The sequence below is a fragment of the Miscanthus floridulus genome, chromosome 10 (genome assembly GCF_019320115.1).
Source record: "Miscanthus floridulus cultivar M001 chromosome 10, ASM1932011v1, whole genome shotgun sequence".
NCBI lineage: Eukaryota > Viridiplantae > Streptophyta > Magnoliopsida > Poales > Poaceae > Miscanthus > Miscanthus floridulus.
In genome coordinates, this window is record NC_089589.1 from 101,800,156 (window position 1) to 101,820,255 (window position 20,100).

Below are 20,100 nucleotides of genomic sequence, written 5' to 3' on the forward strand. Positions count from 1 at the left end.
ATGAATGGCCAAGAGTACCTTCATCATTTTCGGCCAAGAGTACCTTCATCATTTTCGGCCAAGAGTACCTTCATCATTTTCTTGCCCTCCTTTTAAAGTGAGGAGCGAGGTGGTATTTTTACTTATTTCCTTGAAGGTGTTTTAATTACAAATAAGTCCATATAATTTAAAAATAGGCCCTAAATGCTCATAATTATGCCCATGGACCTAGTAATTAGGCATAATTGTGAGCATTTAGGGCCAATAGCTAATTCTGATAAAATGAGGTCCAATTACATGGCACAACCATGGGCATTTAGGGCCAATGCTCACAATTGCATCTCTAACATATGATTCATACTCCAACAGTAGCCTATCAACTATTCTGTTTTGGATAGAACAAGAAGACCCAATAGCTAATTCTGATAAAATGAGGTCCAATTGCATCTCAGACCCTTTGCAACCTACATGTCGGCGCCTCACTAAAAATTTCATCCAACAAACCCTTTGAGAAAAAATGTGTGGAGAAAAGAGTATGCACAATACTTTTGTGTATACAAAGATCGACTAGGGATGCTTTTTGTCATCAATTGGTCTTTGGTAGAGACATTTGCTAGAGTCTTCATCATTCGCTTTTGGCGGCTTGAACCTTCTCATGTCCTTGGGCCCTTGACAACTTCACTTCATGGATGAGTCTTGTAGTTATAGTAGGCAAAGTACGTACTCATAGATGATCACTGCCACACACCTTCAAGTCATAGCTCATGAGTGCGAGGCATTGCTTGTATCAATTTGCAGATTGCTTGGCTGGGGCTTGTGAGAGGTTCTTCGCATAATTGATGTAGATGGTGTAGACATGGATATTGTTCCAGACAATGTAGAAGAGCCATATACTGCATGGCACAACTAGAGCCACCACACAGGGCCTCCAAAAAATTATGGGATTCATAATTAGTAATTAAGCACTGAGTCTAATTAGCCTAACCTCAATTACTGCTAAGTGCTAGCTGGTTACCTTGCCACAATTAATAGCCCAGTGCATGCTTCCTCCCATCTATTTTCTCATATCCTAATTAAGGTCATAGACATGTATAGAATAAATGTCAAATACAACTAAATTATACAAATCCTAACTAGGGTGCTACTTGTTCTTGATCCTGTCTCTTTTGACTAGTCTTGAATGTTGGACTTTGGCTGCACTAAATTCCAAACATTGCATCAAGGTTCAACCACAAATAAATTTTCACAGTATGCATTTCCTAAACATAGGGCATCACATTATGTTTCTCTCCAAGGCCTCAAAATCTTAGCTACGGCCTGGATGTAGGCGACCACACTGTCCCCAATCGAAATTGGTGGCAATGGTGAATTCAATGATGCCAAAATTTATGCCAAAGCACCTCGAGCGAAAATGTAGGTGAAGGCAGAATCAAAGACACCAAAATCGTTGGCGAATCCCTTGATCTGAAATGTTGGCATAGGCAAAGTCGATGAGACCAAAGTTGATGGTGAGACCATGAGCCAAAATGTTCATGAAAGAGTTGGTGACAATGAGCCCCTCGAGCCAAAATGTTGGCATATGTGAATTCAATGACACCAAAGGTGACGGTGAGCCCTTTGAGCTTAAATGTTAGCAAAGGCAAAGTTGGCGATACCAAAATTGATTCCAAGCCCCTCGAGCTAAAATGTTGGAGTAGGCAAAGTCGATGACACTGAAGTTGAGGTTGAGCCCCTTGAGACGAAATATTGGTGAAGGCGAAGTTAGTGACGCCGAGCCCTTCAAGCCAAAATGTTGGTATAGGCAAAAGTTACTTTTTCCAGCATTTGTAAAACACGGTGGAGATGAAATTGGAGTGATAACTAATTGAGGTGAGTGGAAACTACATCTCCTTGATACGGCATAATGCCGCCTTTTTGAAAGCCAATATGCCTTCTTTACTATTATAAGAATGCTTCGACTTAGATTTTCCCACAAAAATTAGAAACCTTTTGGGCAACCATTAGTCGCAGGAGCCGCAGGACCTGTCGTCGCCTTGCAGCCACGACCACTACATCAATCGGCTGCTTGGTGTGGTGCCGATGGCTGTCTGCCCATACCAGTACCCATTGATGCACATGGACGAGCTAGAACATCAGTGTTGCACCATGCTCGAGGAGGGGTTGATCCAGCCTAGCTCCTCGCCATTCTCTTCGCTCATCCTCCTCATCAAGAATGCTGGCAGTTCCTGGTGCTTTTGCATTGTCTAAAATGTGCTCAACTCCATCATGATCAAGGATGCATTCCTAATTCTGGTCATTGACGAGCTCCTAGACAATGCAAGCTACACGGCGCTCGCTTCTTCACAAACCAAGAACTCCTCCGAGTATTATCAAGTTTGTATGCACCCCGATGACATCCATAAGGCGATGTTTCTGTACCCTCGACGGCTTTTACAAGTTTCTGGTGATGCCTTTTAGCCTGTCCAATCCGCCAGCCATGTTCTAGGATGATGAGCGAGCTGAGGTATTGCGCCTATTTCTTTGTCGCTTTATTGTGGTGTTCTTCGATGATATTTTGATCTTCTACAAAACATGGACCAATCACCTACACCATGTCTAAGACGTCCTTGTTTCTCGGTGGACAGCGTGGCCATGGACGCGGACAAGATACAGGAGGTGCTCGACTAGCCTGCGCCTAAGTTAGTGCGCGCGCTTCGTAGCTTCCACTAGTTGGCAGCATACTATTGCAAGTTCGTCCAAGACTATTGCTCCGTTATTACGTCGCGGAAGGCCCTCTTGCAGAAGCACTGCTTCAGCTAGTATGATGAGACTACGACCACATTCACCGACATTACCACCGTAGCGATGCTCATCGTCCCCGATTTTGATCAGGCATTCATCATGTAGTGAGATGCTTCGAAGTCGTCTTCGGTGCAATTCTGTTATAGGACAAATGGCTGATCCCCTACTTTACTAGGCCGGCAGCGCCTCGACACTAATTTTTTGTGGAATGTGAGTGGGAGCTCATTGGTCTGGTCTAGGCTGTGTGCCATTAGCGCCCATACCTCTAGGGGTAGCGCTTTGTGGTCCACACAGACCAATACAACCTTGTGTTCTTGGTTGATTAATGGCGCCACCATTCTGCAGCACAGGGTCAGGAAGCTGCTCGGCTTTGACTTCATGGTGGACTATAAGCCCGTCTACACCAATGTCGTCGTCGATGACTTATACTGTCGTGACACTAACGCAACACAAGACTTCACCTTGGCTACCCCACGTTTGTAGTTCATTGACTGCCTGTGCCATGCCGCTGACCTAGGTCTAGTGGCCCTTCATGATGACATCACAATGGGGAACCGTAACAGCCACTAGGCCCTGGTGGATGACATGGTCACATTCGACTCCATGCTATATGTACTGCCGTCCTCAGGAATCCTATAGAACCTGGTCAACAACGTGCACACCGACGAACACAAGGGCATCCATCGCACTCTTCACCGCCTGTGTCGTGACTTCCATGCGCCTAATCTCCACTCTCTAGTGCAGAATTATGTCCGTAGCTACTCAACATGCTAGCATTACAAGACGGAACACCTTCAACCTGTGGGTCTCCTGCTGCCCCTGCCTATTCCGAAAACGATGTGGGCTGATGTAGCTCGGAACTTCATCGAAAGGCTCCCTAAGGATGGCACAAAATTGATCATCCTCACCATCGTCGACCGGTTTTGAAACTGCCACATCATCCAATCCCAAAACAGTTGAGGCTGTTGCCAAGGTATTCTTCGCCAAGATTGTGTGCTCGCATCCTAGCATCCCTGGTCTCCGAGCATAATTTGGTGTTCATGTCAACATTCTAGCTTGAGCTACTGACCCTCTCCGGTGCCAAGCGTCACATGACGTTCACCTTCCACCCCTAGGCGGATGGTCAAGCTGAGGCGACCAACAAGGTGATCACCATGTACCTCTTCCGCATCATAGGTGATCTACCGTGGTAACAGCTCCGATGGCTTCCATGCACAAAGTTTTTCTACAACATGTCGTTCCAGAAATCCCTTCGCAACACCCCCTTCTGCATTGCCTATGGCTGCAACCCCCCTTCAATTATTCTTATGGGGCCAGCGAGACTCAAGTGGCTGTAGTGGACAAGACGATGGAGGAGCAAGAGGAGCTCCTGGGCAACGTCCGCTATAGGCTGGAGCCAGCATAGGCCACCTACAAGAAGCACTCTAACAAGTGCGATATGGCCGTCTCATTTAGTGCGGGGGACTGGGTCTGGCTCCAAGTGCACCACTGCATGCCCCTATCTCTGCCTACAGCCATGGCCTACAAGTTGCGACCCTACTCAGGCCCCACCATGTCATTGAGCTAATCAACATGGTGACCATCTTCCTAGAGCTATAGCCAGCCGCTCGCATCCACAATGTATTCCATGTGGGCCTCCTCAAGAAGTTCCACGGACAACCCCTAGAGGTTGCCCCCGCAGCTGCCGCCCATGCACCACGGAGCAGCCCTTCCGGTATTTAAACAAGTCACCAAGGCCTAGTTGGTGCGTGACGTCTACCAAGTCCTCATTTGGTAGCTCAGCTAGGCCCCTTCCGCCGCAACATTGGAGGATGTCGACTCCTACATCCTATGCTATCCGTCATTCTAGCTCACAGATGAGCTGCCATCGAGGGGAGGAGAGATGTCATGGGGCAAGTCCTTCAAAAGGCACGGCAAATAGGCAGCTACCAGTGACTAATCAAGCCACATAAGCAAGGTTAGAACTTAGCTAAGAAGGTGATCGATTTGAGAGAATGGAAATAAGATAGAGAGATTTAGGGGAGTGATTAAAAGCTGGCCATAGGCCTATGTATACCTCTTGGGCACTAACAATTGGAAATCAAGAACGAATTAGCCTATCTCTATCCCTCTATAATCAAAATAGAGAGCCGAGGGGTAAAACCTCACTCTCCTCCTAACCATATCTCTCCTACACCTCCACCATTGCCGACTAACAATATTCTCCATGCCTCTCAAGGCTAGAGCAGACAACAATCTTTTTTTAGTTTTGCACTAGTGGTCCTCTTAAAAAAATTGCACGAATCTTAAAGCAATCTATTTAAATAGTTAATTACTATAATTAATCATGAACTGATCATCATAGATTAGTTGGTTGGGTTTCTTGTGGTGGAACCTACCCATCCGGGTTCAAGTCCTCGACTTGGCACGGGTGATCGTATTTTCCTGTATTTATTCCAGGATTTAACGGCGCCATGCTTTTAGTGGTAGGCGACATCCCTGTCCCCGTTGACAGCGAGACGCCTGTGGTGACTTCGTGAATCTCGATATCTGCCGGCTCAGTTCTTCGGAGGTGCCCATAGGGGTAGGATTTGCGTACGTATGTTCATAGGAGTGAGTGTGCGTGCACTACTAGAGAACAGACTTTAGAACGATGTCCCAATTTGGCATTAGCCTTGGTATTTTTTTGCCCTCGGAACTAAAGGTTCCTGCCCAACGGTCGTCTGTGGGGCAGGGATCTTTAGTCCCGGCTGGTATTACCAACCGGGACTAAAGGTTTACCTTTAGTCCCGGTTGGTAATACCAGCCGGGACTAAAGCTTTTAGCCCCGGTTTAGGTGATGCCCCGGGAATAAAGATTAATCTTTAGTCCCGGTTTGGCCCCCTAACCGGGACTAATTATCCTGGCCTATAGACCAGCTTATTTCTTCCTCCCAAGCTCGAGCCATTCCATTCAAACTCACTACCTCTGTTCTTCAGCTTGCTATTGTTCTTGCTCTCTCCCCCTCCATTGGTGTTGCTCTTCGATTTTGGAGTTAACAAACTTAATCCTCTTATGTTTTATTAGTAGCTTATCTCATTTTGCGATGTAGATGCATGTGTAACTTTATATGTTGGACTTTATTATGATTTTATGTCATTTTTAGCTCAAAATCACATGATGATTTGCATATATGTTTGGATAAACAAAAGTTAAATTAGTTCATCAAAATCACGCCTCGCTCGTCCTCGCTGGAGCACGCGCCATCCTCGTCCCCGGCGGCTTACGTGATCTTAGAATTAATTTTTCCATGAAATGAAAAACTTAGAAAATAGTTAGAAAATTATAGAAAATCCGTACTAGTTGAACTTGCGGATCGTGTTCAGCTCGGCGAGCATGTTCTCTGCCGAGCGGTAATGGACGTCAAGGAGGAGCTTTGATTTTATGAGGGAGAGCGGCAACGGTCGTGGAAGACCGTGTTCCCTTCCTCATAGAATCGGAGCTCTTCCTTGGCCAAGTACGGTGCCGTCCGGTGGAGAAATGCTCGCCGAGATAATCACGTAAGCAAGGTCAACTAGTACGGATGGTTATTTATTGAAACATGTTTTTGAGCTATAATTTGATGGATATTTGATAACTTTAGACCTACAAATGTCATCTACAAATGTTACTATCCTCGGCAACCTAAACGCCCGTGAGCTCGCCGATATCGAGCAGGTCACTTAGAATTATTTTTTCCATGAAATGAAATACTTAGAAATCATGCCTTTTATTTTTTAGAATTAAATTTTCCATGAAATGAAAAACTTAGAAAATAGTTAGAAAATTATAGAAAATCCGTACTAGTTGAACTTGCGGACCGTGTTCATCTCGGCGAGCATGTTCTCTGCCGAGCGGTAACAGACGTCAAGGAGGAGCTTTGATTCTATGAGGGAGAGCGGCAACGGTCGTGGAAGACCGTGTTCCCTTCCTCGTAGAATCGGAGCTCTTCCTTGGCCAAGTACGGTGCCATCCGGTGGAGAAATGCTCGCCAAGATGATCACGTAAGCAAGGTCAACTAGTACGGATGGTTATTTATTGAAACATATTTTTGAGCTATGTGATTTCTATGTCATCTTTAGCTCAAAATCACATGATGATTTACAATAGTAAAATCACTTGATAGTTTGGTATTTTACTATTATACATAGTACATATTTCATGGTTTAGTTAGATAAATAAATAATTTTAGTTTTGTTTAAATATATTATTTTAGAAAATGTAAAATTTACACTAGTTTGCAAAAATAAGTATAGAAAGTAGATGACAACTGGTACCGGATCCTCGGCCTCTTGTTCGGTTGCGAAACGACTAAGGCCAGAACTCCCTCTCATTATCTGCGGCAAGTGTAAGCAGAAGATTATGATGGAGTACCAAGTCAAGAGACAGGGACCCAACAAGGGTCGTGTTTTCTACAAGTGCCCGGATCGCGATATGAGTTTCTTACGCATTTGATTATTATGGCTAATTGACCTGCTTTTCTTGAATATTTTTGACTAAATATTTTTTGGCTTTAATTTCAGTGGGAGTGCAATGGATGCGATGGTTGGTACTGGGAGGAAGATTATGCTACATACGTGCAAAATTCGGGTGCGCTTGAGGTAGCGGCTGCTGATGATGAGGCAGTGAGCCAGCAGGAGAAGCTTATTGATATTCAACAGACAAATGATTTGTCTGTTTTAGTTGCGTACGGTCACGAAATAATTATATTACTAAAGTGCATTGTAGTTTTAGTTTGTTTAGTGATAGTTGGGATTGCTTACGTTGTAGCCAGGCTTAGTTAATTAATCAACCGTGTGTGTATCATCTATGTTGTGTAATAAAATACTTAATTATGTTCAAGGTTTTCATAATTTGTCGTGTAATGCAGATTATGTCACGCCATTGGATGTACAATGCCGATCGTCGCTCCCAAGACTTTATTGAGGGCGTGCACTATTTCTTAGGTGTGGCCGAGGTAAATAAGCGGGATGGTTTCATGTGTTGTCCATGTGCTATATGTAAGAATTTAAAGGAATATTCAAGCTTAATGAGTCTTCATTCACATTTGCTTAAGTCAGGTTTCATGTCAAACTATATATGTTGGACTAAGCGTGGAGAAAGCGGGGTCATGATGGAAGAAGGTGAAGGAGAAGATTTAGACATTGATGACATTATTGCTCAGTATGGTGCCTTTGATGATACTACAATGGGGGGAGATGAAGAAGAGGTAGCGGCAGAAGATGATCTTGGTGATGCTCTTGGCGATGCCATTCGTGATGCACAAGAATGCGAAAGTGAAAAAGAGAAAGTTAAGTTCGAGCGCATGCTTGAGGATCATAGGAAGTTGCTATACCCGACGGCCGAAGAGGGGCAAAAAAAAGTTGGGTACAACACTGGAATTGCTACAGTGGAAGGCAAAGAATGGTGTATCTGACAAGGCATTTGGGAATTTATTGAACCTCATAAAGAAGATGCTTCCGAAACCAAATGAATTGCCCACCACTACGTACGAAGCAAAAAAGGTTGTCTGCCCTTTGGGATTAAAAATCCAGAAGATACATGCATGTCCTAATGACTGCATCCTCTACCATGGCAATGAATACGAGAATTTGGATGAATGCCCGATATGTAAAGCAGCGCGGTATAAGATCAGGCGCGATGATCTTGGTAACGTCGAGGGTGAACAACGTCCTAGAAAGAAAATCCCTGCCAAGGTTATGTGGTATGCTCCTATAATACCACGCTTAAAACGTTTGTTCAGAAATAAAGACCATGCAAAGTTGTTGCGGTGGCATAAAGAAGACCGTAAGGTAGACAATATGCTGAGACACCCAGCTGATGGGTCCCAGTGTAGAGCGATAGATAGGGAATTTCCAGAGTTTGTAAATGAGGCTAGAAACTTAAGGTTCGCCTTAAGTACAGATGGTATGAATCCTTTTGGGGAGCAAAGCACTAGTCATAGCACTTGGCCAGTTACTCTATGTATCTACAACCTTCCTCCATGGTTATGCATGAAGCAGAAGTTCATTATGATGCCAATCCTCATCCAAGGTCCGAGGCAACCTGGCAACGACATTGATGTCTATCTGAAGCCATTAGTTGAAGAACTTCTAGTTTTATGGAACAAACCAGGTGTACGTGTCTGGGATGAGTACAAACAATAACACTTTGACCTACGAGCAATGTTGTTCATAACAATCAATGATTGGCCTGCTTTAAGTAATCTTTCAGGTCAGACAAACAAAGGATATAATGCATGCACACATTGTTTTGATGACCTTGACAGTATATATTTGAAAAGATGTCGAAAGGTCGTGTACCTTGGCCATCGTCAATTCCTTCCTTTGAATCACCAAGTAAGAAAGAAAGGTAAGCATTTTAAAGGTCAGCCAGGCCACCGGAAGAAGCCTCATAACCGAACCGGGGAAGATGTACTCACAATGGTTAAGGATGTGAAAGTAGTATTTGGAAAGGGACAAGGCAGCGAATCTGTTCCCAAAGATGCTAAGGGACACGCACCCATGTGGAAGAAGAAGTCCATCTTTTGGGAGCTACACTATTGGCAAGTCCTAGAGGTCCGCAACGCAATCGATGTGATGCACCTGACAAAGAATCTTTGTGTGAACCTGTTGGGATTCATGGGTGTGTATGGGAAGCCAAAGGATTCACTTGAAGCACGCTAGGACTTGCAGGGCATGAAAGAACGAGACAACCTTCATCCAAAGAAGACAGATGATGGACGTCATTACTTAAGTCCTGCTAGCTGCACGCTTAGCAAAGAAGAGAGGGACAGCTTGTTCGAATGTCTAAGCAGCATCAAGGTCCCATCGGGATTCTCCTCCAATATAAAGGGTATAATAAATGTGCCAGAGAAGAAATTCCTAAACTTAAAGTCCCACGACTGCCACGTGCTTATGATGCAATTGCTTCCAATTGCTTTAAGAGGAATTCTACCTCCACATGTACGTCTAGCCACCGTAAAGCTATGTGCATTCCTCAATGCAATTTCTCAGAAGGCAATCAATCTAGTGGAACTAGCTACTCTATAGAATGATGTGGTTCAATATCTTGTCAGCTTTGAGTTGGTGTTCCCTCCATCCTTCTTTAATATCATGACACACCTCCTAGTTCATTTGGTGAAGGAGATTAGTATTCTTGGACCTATGTTCTTACATAACATGTTCCCCTTCGAGAGGTTTATGGGAGTCTTGAAGAAATATGTGAAAGTCTGTTCTAAGCCTGAAGGAAGCATCGCCTAGGGCTATGGAACAGAGGAGGTCATTGAGTTTTGTGTTGACTTTATTCCTGACCTTGCCCCGATTGGCGTTCCTGAATCGCGACACGAGGGGAGACTCAGTGGTAAAGGAACTTTAGGGAAGAAAACATATATTGGCATGGAAGACGATTATTTCAATAAAGCACACTACACAGTTCTTCAGAACTCGTCATTGGTGCATCCATACATCGAGATACATAAGGAGTTCTTACGATCCAAGTTTCCAGGGAAGACTGAAGCTTGGATTAGGCATCAGCACATGGAAAGTTTCAGTGGTTGGTTGCGAAAAGAATGTCAAGGCGATGACAATATTGATGAGCAACTGTATTTGTTGGCTAGGCAACTATCGTGGCATATCCTCACATACCAAGGGTACGAGATAAATGGGAATACATTTTACACAGTTGCCCAAGATAAAAGGAGCACCAATCAAAATAGTGGTGTTCGCATAGATGGCACAGATCCAAATGGGAATATACAAACATATTATGGCCGCATAGAAGATATATGGGAACTAGACTACGCACCTAATTTTAAAGTCCCTTTGTTCCGGTGCCAATGGGTGAAGCTGACCGGAGGAGGGGTAACAGTGGACAAAGAGTATGAAATGACAACAGTGGACCTCAACAATATTGGGTATAAAGACGAACCATTCGTCCTTGCTGCCGATGTGAGTCAGATGTTCTATGTGAAAGACATGTCTACAAAATCAAAGAGAAGAAAAAACGAATACATCAACTCAATGATCAATGAGCCAAAGCGCCACATAGTTCTTTCTGGGAAAATAAATATAGTGGGAATTGAAGACAAGTCAGACATGTCAGAAGATTATGAAAGAAATGTATGAATTCCACCCTTCATAGTGAAGAAAGATCCAAGCATCATGTTAAATGATGAAGACACTCCATGGTTATGACAAGATCATAACCAAGGGTCATACGTCAAGAAGAAATTCACTGTTGTGCCCGCATGATACGACAATGCACTGTTGTGACATAGTTTTAGAAAGTCTATATGAGATTCAAGAATTTATGACTAGTGTTTGATAAAACTTTCTCAAATGGAAAAATGAGCTATGTAACAATTGTAGATCTTGCTGAGATGATCAAACTTGGTATTCAGAGTTTTTTCATCTGAGGTCATTTAGTGTCTCATTTGAGCAAGTTTGACCAAGTCAAATTTAGTCAAATGAAAAAATAACACTTTGACTCTAGTATTATGAACTCTAAATGACTTCAAATTGAAAAGTTTTGAATACCAAGTTTGTTAAAATCATCAAGATCTACAATTGTTGTTTTGGTCAACTTTCCATTTGAGATAGTTTGGATGGTTCAAATTTGTGATTTTTAAATTTCGATGCCTACAAACTAGTTTTCAGAACCCTAGATTGTCTCAAATTGAAAAGTTTTGAAAACCAAGTTTGTTCAGATCATCAAGATATACAATCCTTATATAGGCCATTTTTTCATTTGAGAAAGTTTGAATAAAATGTAGTTCAAATTTCACAAGTGTGTGACATAGTTTTAGAAAGTCTATATGAGATTCAAGAATTTATGACTAGCGTTTGATAAAACTTTCTCAAATGGGAAAATGAGCTATGTAACAATTGTAGATCTTGCTGAGATGATCAAACTTGGTATTCAGAGTTTTTTCATCTGAGGTCATTTAGTATCTCATTTGAGCAAGTTTGACCAAGTCAAATTTGGTCAAATGAAAAACAACACTTTGACTCTAGTATTATGAACTCTAAATGACTTCAAATTGAAAAGTTTTGAATACCAAGTTTGTTAAAATCATCAAGATCTACAATTGTTGTTTTGGTTAACTTTCCATTTGAGATAGTTTGGACAGTTCAAATTTGTGATTTTTAAATTTCGACGCCTACAAACTAGTTTTCGGAACCGTAGATTGTCTCAAATTGAAAAGTTTTGAATACCAAGTTTGTTAAGCTCATCAAGATATGCAATCCTTATATAGGCCATTTTTTCATTTGAGAAAGTTTGAATAAAATATAGTTCAAATTTCACAAGTGTGTGACATAGTTTTAGAAAGTCTATATGAGATTCAAGAATTTGTGACTAGTGTTTGATAAAACTTTCTCAAATGGGAAAATGAGCTATGTAAAAATTGTAGATCTTGCTAATATGATCAAACTTGGTATTCAGAGATTTTTCATTTGAGGTCATTTAGTGTCTCATTTGAGCAAGTTTGACCAAGTCAAATTTGGTCAAATGAAAAAAACAACACTTTGACTCTAGTATTATGGACTCTAAATGACTTCAAATTAAAAAGTTTTGAATACCAAGTTTGTTAAACTCATCAATATATACAATTGTTGTTTTGGTCAACTTTCCATTTGAGATAGCTTGGACGGTTCAAATTTGTGATTTTTAAATTTCTACGCCTACAAACTAGTTTTCGGAACCCTAAATTGTCTCAAATTGAAAAGTTTTGAATACCAAGTTTGTTCAGCTCATCAAGATCTACAATCCTTATATAGGCCATTTTTTCATTTGAGAAAGTTTGAACAAAATGTAGTTCAAATTTCACAAGTGTGTGACATAGTCGTTGTGTCGCATGCACTACTGAAAAACGGTTTGTAGCAACGGGACAAATTTTTTGTAGGGGCGGCTCATGATGGAGCCACCCCTACAGTGACGTGCTCGGGAGCTCAGAGACCAGCCGCCCCTACAAATAGAACAGTAGGGGCAGCTGGTGATACGAGCCGCCCCTACAAATCGGCTCACTCACCAGATGCCCCCGGTGTTGCTATTTGTAGGGGCGGCTCAATAACCAGCCGCCCCTATAAATGCTCCAACAAATAAATACTCGGCTTCATGTTGTCGTTCCAGAGGCTTGTTCTCACCCCTCCGTTCTCTTCGCTTTCTCCCTCCCTCGTTCTCTCGACGCCGACAGGGCGATGGCCGCTGGCACGCGCGGTGCTGTAGCTGCGGCCGCCCCCTCCCCCCTCGCGTCGTCCTAGCGGGCCCCCACCGCTGGCTCCCCGTGCGAGGCACTGGTGGCGCGATGGTGCCCCCCGGCCGCTGCACTCAGGAGCGCCGACCACCGTCGTCGCCCCCCGGTGAGGTCGCCTCCTCCGAACGCCGCGGCCTTCTCTCCGGCCCCTGAGCTGGCACGTCGACTTGGGCGGATGGCCCCTGGCGCGGCCAAGCCATCCTAGGGCTTGGCCACCCATCGGCTCATACGCCACGCCGTCGTCGCGGTGCCTAGTTCTTCGTCGTGCCCTTCACCGGCAACAAGCACCCAGGTATGCCGGCCCTATCGTTTCCCTTCCTGTTGCGCGAAACTGAGCACCTATGATCTGGTTCATCTTCCCTAGATCTGGTTCATCTTCCAGTTTCGTATGCTCTGTTTGCTTGTTTATTGGGTCCGGGTACTAGAGACCGCACGATCACCGAACGGAGGGGAGGGGGCGATTCTTTTGGCATACTCTGCCTTCTACCCCATGGAGGCATGTCGGAGTCTCTCCCTCGCTGATTTGGAGGCTCATTCGTGGCCTCCCCGAGCTCCGCCATCGGACTCTAGCGCCGCCGTGGCCAGCTACGGGGTCTGGTCCTCTCATCTGGAGGCATGGGGGCCGGTGGTGAAACAGTCTGCGTCCTCTGTGCTCTCCACGTATGCCCGCTTCGTCGCCGGTGCCATTGTGTTCGTACGCCTCCTCTTCCCCAACTTTTGCTTGCTAGTAGCTCGCGTGTGTGGTTTGCTCGGCTACTCTGAGGTACTTGTGAGGAGGGGATCAGGCTTGTGGGTTTGGCTTGCTTCTCTGTGGCTCTGTGTTTTAGAGCCCAGATCTACTGCCCAAAATGGATGGTGGTGTTGCTTCACCTATTAACTGGCAACATTTCTACTGTCTAATTTTGCTATGTAGTTATTTGATTGATTATTCTAGGATGTGATTTGAGCTCTCCTCTGTGGGCTAACTCTGTTTACTTTGTACTTGCATGAATGAACTCTGCATAAATTATTGTGATTAAGGTTACATGGTTTGGTTTGTCAACCACTAATGAGTATTGTAGCTACTGATATATCATAGTAGGGTCTAGGTCTTGTAAAAACATCATCCTATTCATTCATGTACTGTTAGTAGGGTCTGTTTGTAAATTCCATAGTTGGCATTTTGCTTCTGTCTTCCTCCAATCAGGAATCTCCTAATTTGATGTGGGTGCAGTATGGATTTGGGACAATTAGCATGTTTATGCTTGCGATCTCACCTGTTTCAATTTAACATCTCTTTATAGTTTTTTTCTAGAGTAAAATGCACCAGAGGTCCATTAACTTTCATTCTGGTGTCATTTAGGTCCATCAACTTTAAAACTGCATTTTTGGGTCATGAACTTTTAAAATGGTTCACTGCAGGTCAATGCCACTTATTTAACCTTAAATTCAAAGTACATTTGCAGAAAACCCCCTACCTTTCTTCGCGCTGCTCGTTTCGGCACAGCCTGCCTCATCGCGGGAGAGCAGCCCTTCGTGGGCGATTGTAGCCAAGCAGCAGCGGCAGCATGACGTACCGATGCATTCGCTAAAGTCATCGTGGGAGAGCAGCCCTTCGTGGGCGACGTCGTTGAATCGCTCCTCGACATGGCGCCACAGCTCGGCGGCCTCGACGGAGCCCGTGGTGCGGCTGATGAAGCGGAGGCCCTTGAGCACGCTTCTGGCTCCCACGCGGGAGCGGTTGAGCTGCGCCTGCTCCCTCCGCTGCTCACGCGCCGCCATGGCCGCCTCCCGCTGCAGCTGGATGGGCATGAGGCGGTACGGGGACGGGGACGGGGACGGGGACGGTGACGGTGACGGCGAGAGCGGCCAAAAGCTAAGCTCGCCCAGTGCCGTGGTAGAACCGCAGGACGCAACAGCTAGCCGAGCACTGCACCACGAAGCAAATGCGAGAAAAAATAGCGCGAGGAGGCCGCGCCGGCGAAGGAATCACTGGCCCGGGGCGCGGGCCGCCGACCGCCCAGTCGCTGCTGCTTGGTGCCTACCCATGGGAACGGGGATAGCTGGCTGACGGACGGACGCATTGTGGTGCGGACTGGAACTACGGGTAAGATAATAAAAGGGCCGGGCCTGGTGGGGTGCGCAACCACCGCCATGTTGGGGTTTAGTCCCACATCGTGTAGAGACGGTGGAGGAGCACAACATATAAGGCGGAAGAAGCCCCCACCTATCAGGCTAGTATTTTGGGTTGGGAAGGCCCATTCCCTTATATGTTGTAGCTCCGGTGGACTTGGGACCTGTGGGAGCGTAGGCTCGTGGTAACGAGCTGGGCCGGCTGTAAGCTAGCTCTAAGATCGTGAACTCGGTGGTCACCACCGGTTCCAACAATTTGTATCTGAGACGGTACCCGAGGTCAGAAAAAGCTAAACCCGATAAAAAAATCTCGAGCGTCACATATGGCGGGGGCACCTCGATGTGTGACTAAGGCGGAGATTGTTGGGGTTTAGTCCCACATCGTGTAGCGATGGTGGGGGAGCACAACATATAAGGCGGAAGAAGCCCCCACCTATCAGGCTAGTCTTTTGGGTTGGGAAGGCCTAATGCCTTATATGTTGTAGCTCTGGTGGACCTGGGACCTATGAGAGCGCAGGCTCGTGGTAACGAGCCGGGAGTTCACGATCTTGGAGCTAGCTTATAGCCGGCCCGACTCGTTACCACGAGCCTGCGCTCCCACAGGTCCCAGGTCCACCGGAGCTACAACATATAAGGTCTTGGGCCTTACTCAACCCAAAAGATTAGCCTGATAGGTGGGGGCTTCTTCCGCCTTATATGTTGTGCTCCCCCACCATCGCTACATGATGTGGGACTAAACCCCAGCAATCTCCCCCTTAGTCACACATCGGGGTGCCCCCGCCATCTGTGACGCTCGAGATTTTTTATCGGGTTTAGCTTTTTTTCTCTAATACCAATTGTTGGAACCGGTGGTGACCACCGAGTTCACGATCTTGGAGCTGGCCTGGCTCGTTACTATGAGCCTGCGCTCCCACAGGTCCTAGGTCCACTGGAGCTACAACATATAAGGCCTTGGGCCTTCCCAACCCAAAAGACTAGCTTGATAGGTGGGGGCTTCTTTCGCCTTATATGTTGTGATCCCCCACCATCGCTACACGATGTGGGACTAAACCCCAACACGCCGTGCCACCTCGGAGAGGAGGACGACAGCTCTCACGCCACGGCAGCCGCCATGTGGATGCCGTCGCATGGGAGCAACGCCTGGCGCAGCGGCCACCACCACATCACGGACTACCTAGCGGACGACCAGACCACCATCACCGTCACTGATGCGTCCAACAACGAGTCCTACACTACCGCCTATGGGGAGGAGTTCTTCGCCGCCGCCGGGAGCGCCGGTAGCTGCGGTGGCGGCATGCTGCCAGCATTCCTCGCGGACTAGGGGGACCTGGTGGAGGTCATGCTGGAGCTGGACGAGGAGTCCATGGTGTTGCGCAGCGTCACGCCCACTAGCGCCGCCCTCTACGGGTGTTGAAATTAGAACATGTCAACATTTTATTGACTCCAGCGACGGAGGTTCAGTCCAATTTTTCAGTACAAACCATGGAGTCAATATGTTAAGCATGAAATGAAACAAGGTACTGTATGTAGTATATACAAAAATACAATACAATATGCATGCGTAAAGAAGGGGCCGGTCGGAAGGGCTCCCCGGCCGATCTGATCCTAGAAGTTCTTGGTGGCCTGGTACGTCTTGTCGAACTTCCAGTCGCGGGGCACGACGTGCCAGGAGGTGGCCTTGCGGTGGTCACCGGTCATGACGCGGAACGTCAGCGACTCGCCGGTGAGGTCGACCTCCGTCGTCCAGAGCTGGCCCCAGTTGCGCTTCATTGGCGTCCACTTGACGCACTTGTTGCCCTTCACCGATAGCCCCACCACGTCCCCGGCGCCACCGACGTTCGTCACCATCACCATGTTGTAGTGCGGGTTCCCCGTGATCCTGTACCAGATGCCGCCTTGCCTCACGCACGCCACCCTACATATGCGTGTGTCAATTGTTTGTACGTAGATCGGTAGATGATGCGCATGCATACGGAAGTGCTGCACTACTACTATGTACTTGCGGTAGGTGATGGGCACGATGCCGGCCTTCTCCTCGGCGATCTTGAGGAACGCCGACATGGTGAGGTCGAAGTGCTCGCCCTTCTGTCCACTCACCAGCGGCGGGGCCTGGTTGGTGGCTGTCACCACCACGGTGCCCTTGAGCTTGTAGCACGCGCCGCACCCGGCCCCGTTGCTGTACAGTGACGGGCCCACGGCCGCCGTCAGCGCGCCGTAGTCTTTTCCCAGCTCGCCCTTGTACCCGCACATGCTGCCGTCCGTGGTGCCGGACCCGTCGCGCCCGCCGTAGAATGTCCCCGTCCCCGTCCCCGTACCACCCCACGCCCGTCGAGCTGCAGCAGGAGGCGGCCATGGCGGCGCGCGAGCGGCGGACGGAGCAGGCGCAGCTCAACCGCTCCCGCGCGGGAGCCAGGTGCGTGCTCAAGGGCCTCCGCTTCATCAGCCGCACCACGGGCTCCGTCGAGGCCGCCGAGCTGTGGCGCCGCGTCGAGGAGCGATTCAATGACCTCGCCCGTGAAGGCTGCTCTCCCGCGGCGACTTCGGCGAATGCATCAGTACGTCGTGCTGCCGCCGCTGCTTGGCTACAATCGCCCGCGAAGGGCTGCTCTCCCGCGATGAGGCAGGCTGTGCCGAAACGAGCAGTGCGAAGAAAGGTAGGGGGTTTTCTGCAAATATACTTTGAATTTAAGGTTAAATAAGTGGCATGAACCTGCAGTGAACCATTTTCAAAGTTAATGGACAAAAAAATACAGTGTCAAAGTTGATGGACCTAGATGATACCCCAACGAAAGTTAATGGACCTCCGGTGCATTTTACTCTTTTTTCTATTCTTATTTTTCTACTGAAATTATTCCATGATAGCAAAATAGAGATAACATTAATCTTGTGCTAGTACAACAAGTAGCTGAAACATTATTTGGAGCAGGTCAACAAGTAGCTGAAACTTATAATATGCTTTATGGTCCGTCTACATTTCTATTTTCCTTTACTTTTGAATGTCAACATTATTTGCCTTTTTGTTTGTATTTAGTCAGCCAAAGCTTTTTATACACAAGATATCTTGTTAATAATAAATTTATTGTTTTTTATTTTGACACGTGCCTAAACCTTGATTGCTATTGCACTTCTTGCAGAGTTCTGATTTCATTTTGAAATCATCATGTTCTTTCTTATTAGCTAATAAAAATTCTTGGCCAACTGGGTCATGGTCATCTTATTTGCTATGTGCACAATCAGGTTCTTACCCTGGTTTTATGTAGGAGCAATATTGGTCACCTAGTGATTTTGATCACTTATTGTCTGCAAAACTGAAGGATTTAGCTACCAGTGGGAAATTGTTAAAGGTAAATATAATTTTTGTAGCTCTCTACATCATTTTATGCTATGAGAAATAAAGTTAATTCAAAGATGAAACTACTAGGTGATACCACGTGAGTAAATTCAATTAATGTTATCACCAAAAAAAACCTCTTCTTGGGGGAAAGGTCTCCCCCAAGGCACTGCATTAAGGAGAAACCGTAATCACAGGGTCAAGAAGGCCATGAAGGCTGACTGCCCAGGATGCAACTGTGTATATCTCTGGAAGCAGTTACACAGTGAGGGACCTTTTGTGAAAACCAGGGTTCAAACCCTTGTCCTATGGCACCACAACTGGGTGGCCGCTGGCCAACCACCACACTAGTGCATTCTCAAGATATCATCTAACGAAGTAGTCCTAGATAAGTAAAATCTGTGCATAACACCATCAGAAGCCTAGTTTTCATCCAACTGGAACAACTCAAATGCTATATTTGTGAATACAAGTATATGAAGGTTTATCATGACACATATGTTTGGCCATAAAGCATGTGCTCTGAGAAGGTGCACACACATAGACTTGTTCAGTCATGCACCATACTCTACTATCTGTCTATTACAGTGCCAAACATGTTTATGAGTATTAGCAAGCACTGATTTCTTGTTTAGTGATGCACAATACTCCACTGTTAGTCTATTACATAATGATTTCTTGTTTAATTTCATGTAGAATCCTTGGTAGACTGCAGGTTTCCGGCTGATCTTACTTTAAATGCTATTTTCAGCACTACTCGATTTGTGGGCTTTATGGTGTCCATGAGCCAATGAGCAATCTTTCATTGCTGAATGTTCATATTTTGATCCAATCAGAAGTTGCATGTTCTCAAATTGAAGAACCTTGAGCTTTTCAGCATGACCAGTGGAAGTTTGCAGGTGAATTGGAAGTACAGGATAGCACCTAGTTCACCACGCTTAGAGGGCCGAAGCCCCAAGATGATGCTGCTGGAAGACGTGCAAGGAGAACCCTTGAAATTAGGGAGTGATGCTAGTAGAAGACTCACGAGATCCCAAGTTGATGCTGAATTGGTTCGTATGGCAACTATGACTGCTGAAGCAGCTGCGGCTGCCGCTGCTCATGCAGTTGCAGAGGCAGAGGCTATCATGGCAGAAGCTGAAGCAGCTGCTAGGGAAGCAGAGGCTGCAGAAGCAGAGGCCCGAGCTGCACAGGCCTTCGCTGAAGCAGCAGTTTTGACACTGAAGAACAGAAATGCTGCGAAACTGGTATAGCTCTTGTCCATGAATCTTTTAGATATGCCCTCTTGTCCTTTCACATGTAGAATCCAGTTCCCTAGCCCCTTACGCAACTGATTGGTTACCTCTATTTTTTTTTGTTTTGTTAGCACTTGAGTGCTTGCTTTGTCTTTTTTTTTATATAGATATATGTTTTGTTGTCATAATATGAGTCTGATTGTTATTTATTATGATTTTTGTACTATAAAAGATGTTTATAAACTTTTGGCTAAACAATCTTGTTTGGGCCACAATATTACAGTCAAGTTTGCCAGGATACTTGATCATGTATTTTACTCGTCGCATGATGATTTCGGGGAGCATGTGTTGGTAATTTGAATTTTTTTGATAGAAAAATACATTGTAGGGACGGTTGGTACTGTAGCCGTCTCTATAAATAGGTATTATAG

General features: G+C 45.8%; 2 protein-coding genes across 2 annotated transcripts; one reads left to right on the forward strand and one right to left on the reverse strand.

The window, feature by feature from the left end:
* Positions 1 to 16,708: 16,708 nt before the first annotated feature.
* On the reverse strand, positions 16,709 to 17,395 carry LOC136489154 (expansin-A26-like; the record flags this gene model as incomplete). Its single annotated transcript, XM_066485868.1, has 2 exons — positions 16,709 to 17,018; positions 17,103 to 17,395. Coding segments are annotated over 2 exons (603 nt in total), but the record flags the coding sequence as incomplete, so codon positions are not given.
* LOC136489155 (single myb histone 6-like) lies at positions 17,395 to 19,687 on the forward strand. The gene is made up of 3 exons (XM_066485869.1): positions 17,395 to 17,658; positions 18,364 to 18,447; positions 19,271 to 19,687. Exons 1-3 carry the CDS (start codon positions 17,395 to 17,397, stop codon positions 19,685 to 19,687), a joined length of 765 nt encoding a protein of 254 aa, XP_066341966.1.
* The last annotated feature ends 413 nt before the right edge of the window (positions 19,688 to 20,100 follow it).

What these genes read in the sequence shown, in the direction of transcription:
- LOC136489155 (XM_066485869.1), top strand. Translation starts at nt 17,395, where the DNA reads ATGTCCCCGTCCCCGTCCCCGTACCACCCCACGCCCGTCGAGCTGCAG. An exon ending in CGACTTCGGCGAATGCATCA is followed by an intron (nt 17,659 to 18,363) that starts GTACGTCGTGCT and finishes GGTTTTATGTAG; the next exon opens with GAGCAATATTGGTCACCTAG. An exon ending in CCAGTGGGAAATTGTTAAAG is followed by an intron (nt 18,448 to 19,270) that starts GTAAATATAATT and finishes TGATCCAATCAG; the next exon opens with AAGTTGCATGTTCTCAAATT.